The sequence below is a fragment of the Triticum dicoccoides genome, chromosome 4A (genome assembly GCF_002162155.2).
Source record: "Triticum dicoccoides isolate Atlit2015 ecotype Zavitan chromosome 4A, WEW_v2.0, whole genome shotgun sequence".
Lineage (NCBI taxonomy): Eukaryota > Viridiplantae > Streptophyta > Magnoliopsida > Poales > Poaceae > Triticum > Triticum dicoccoides.
Window position 1 is genome coordinate 704,621,683 of NC_041386.1, and position 726 is coordinate 704,622,408.

The following is a 726-nucleotide window of genomic DNA, read 5'->3' on the forward strand; positions in this document are numbered from 1 at the left end:
TATATATATCTTTTGTTCTGCCACGTAACTAATAAATACTTGATGATACATCGTTTATTCCTCTTAACTAATTATGTGCTGTTCTACAGATAAAGTTTGGCCCATCAGAGTTTGTGAAGAAGATCAATGGGGCTCAGAGAGGAGGCGAGGGCTGGCTGTCAAAATTTGAGATCGTCACCACCCACAAAACGTATGGTCCTTTTGGAAGTGACAACGGCGCTCCACATTTCAGCTATACCGTGCCGGAGGACGAGACCGTGGTGGGCTTCTTCGCAAACACTGATAACATTTTCGTCACTTCGATTGGTGTTTACACCATCTAAATCATTCAGCATTCGACCCTGTTGCAGCCTGCAGCTTCCTGCATGTTCCTTTTAGTCATCAGAGTGTTTGATTTCTTCCCGTTTCCGCTGTTGTAGCAATAAGATGGCTAGCTAACAAGGATGTGTCCCTCTTGTCTATGCCTACTGCATTGTGATCTTTTATAATCAAATGGGTCGTGTAACATCTTTCTTTTTCTTTTTTCCTTCGCAATGTTCAACGATGTTTTCACTTTTCAGAGATTGTTTTCTTCAGAATAAAACAGATCGTATCGATGGTAAAGTAGAATGAATAATCACGTTCATGTATTTCCATATCCATATAGCATCCGCCGATCCGCGTCTTCCCAAGCGTCCCTGTTGCTGTTTATTAGGTATATGGTGGCGCCAACAGTGCTACGCCGTC

The 726-nt window shown here is 42.6% G+C and overlaps 1 protein-coding gene across 1 annotated transcript in view; it reads left to right on the forward strand.

The window, feature by feature from the left end:
• Positions 1-519, forward strand: part of LOC119288038 — a 68,410-nt gene extending 67,891 nt beyond the window's left edge. Inside the window, exon 4 of the mRNA XM_037567651.1 lies at positions 90-519. Coding sequence (XP_037423548.1) covers positions 90-323 — 234 coding nt within the window. The 3' untranslated portion in view covers positions 324-519. The remainder of the gene's footprint in view (positions 1-89) is intronic.
• Positions 520-726: the final 207 nt, after the last annotated feature.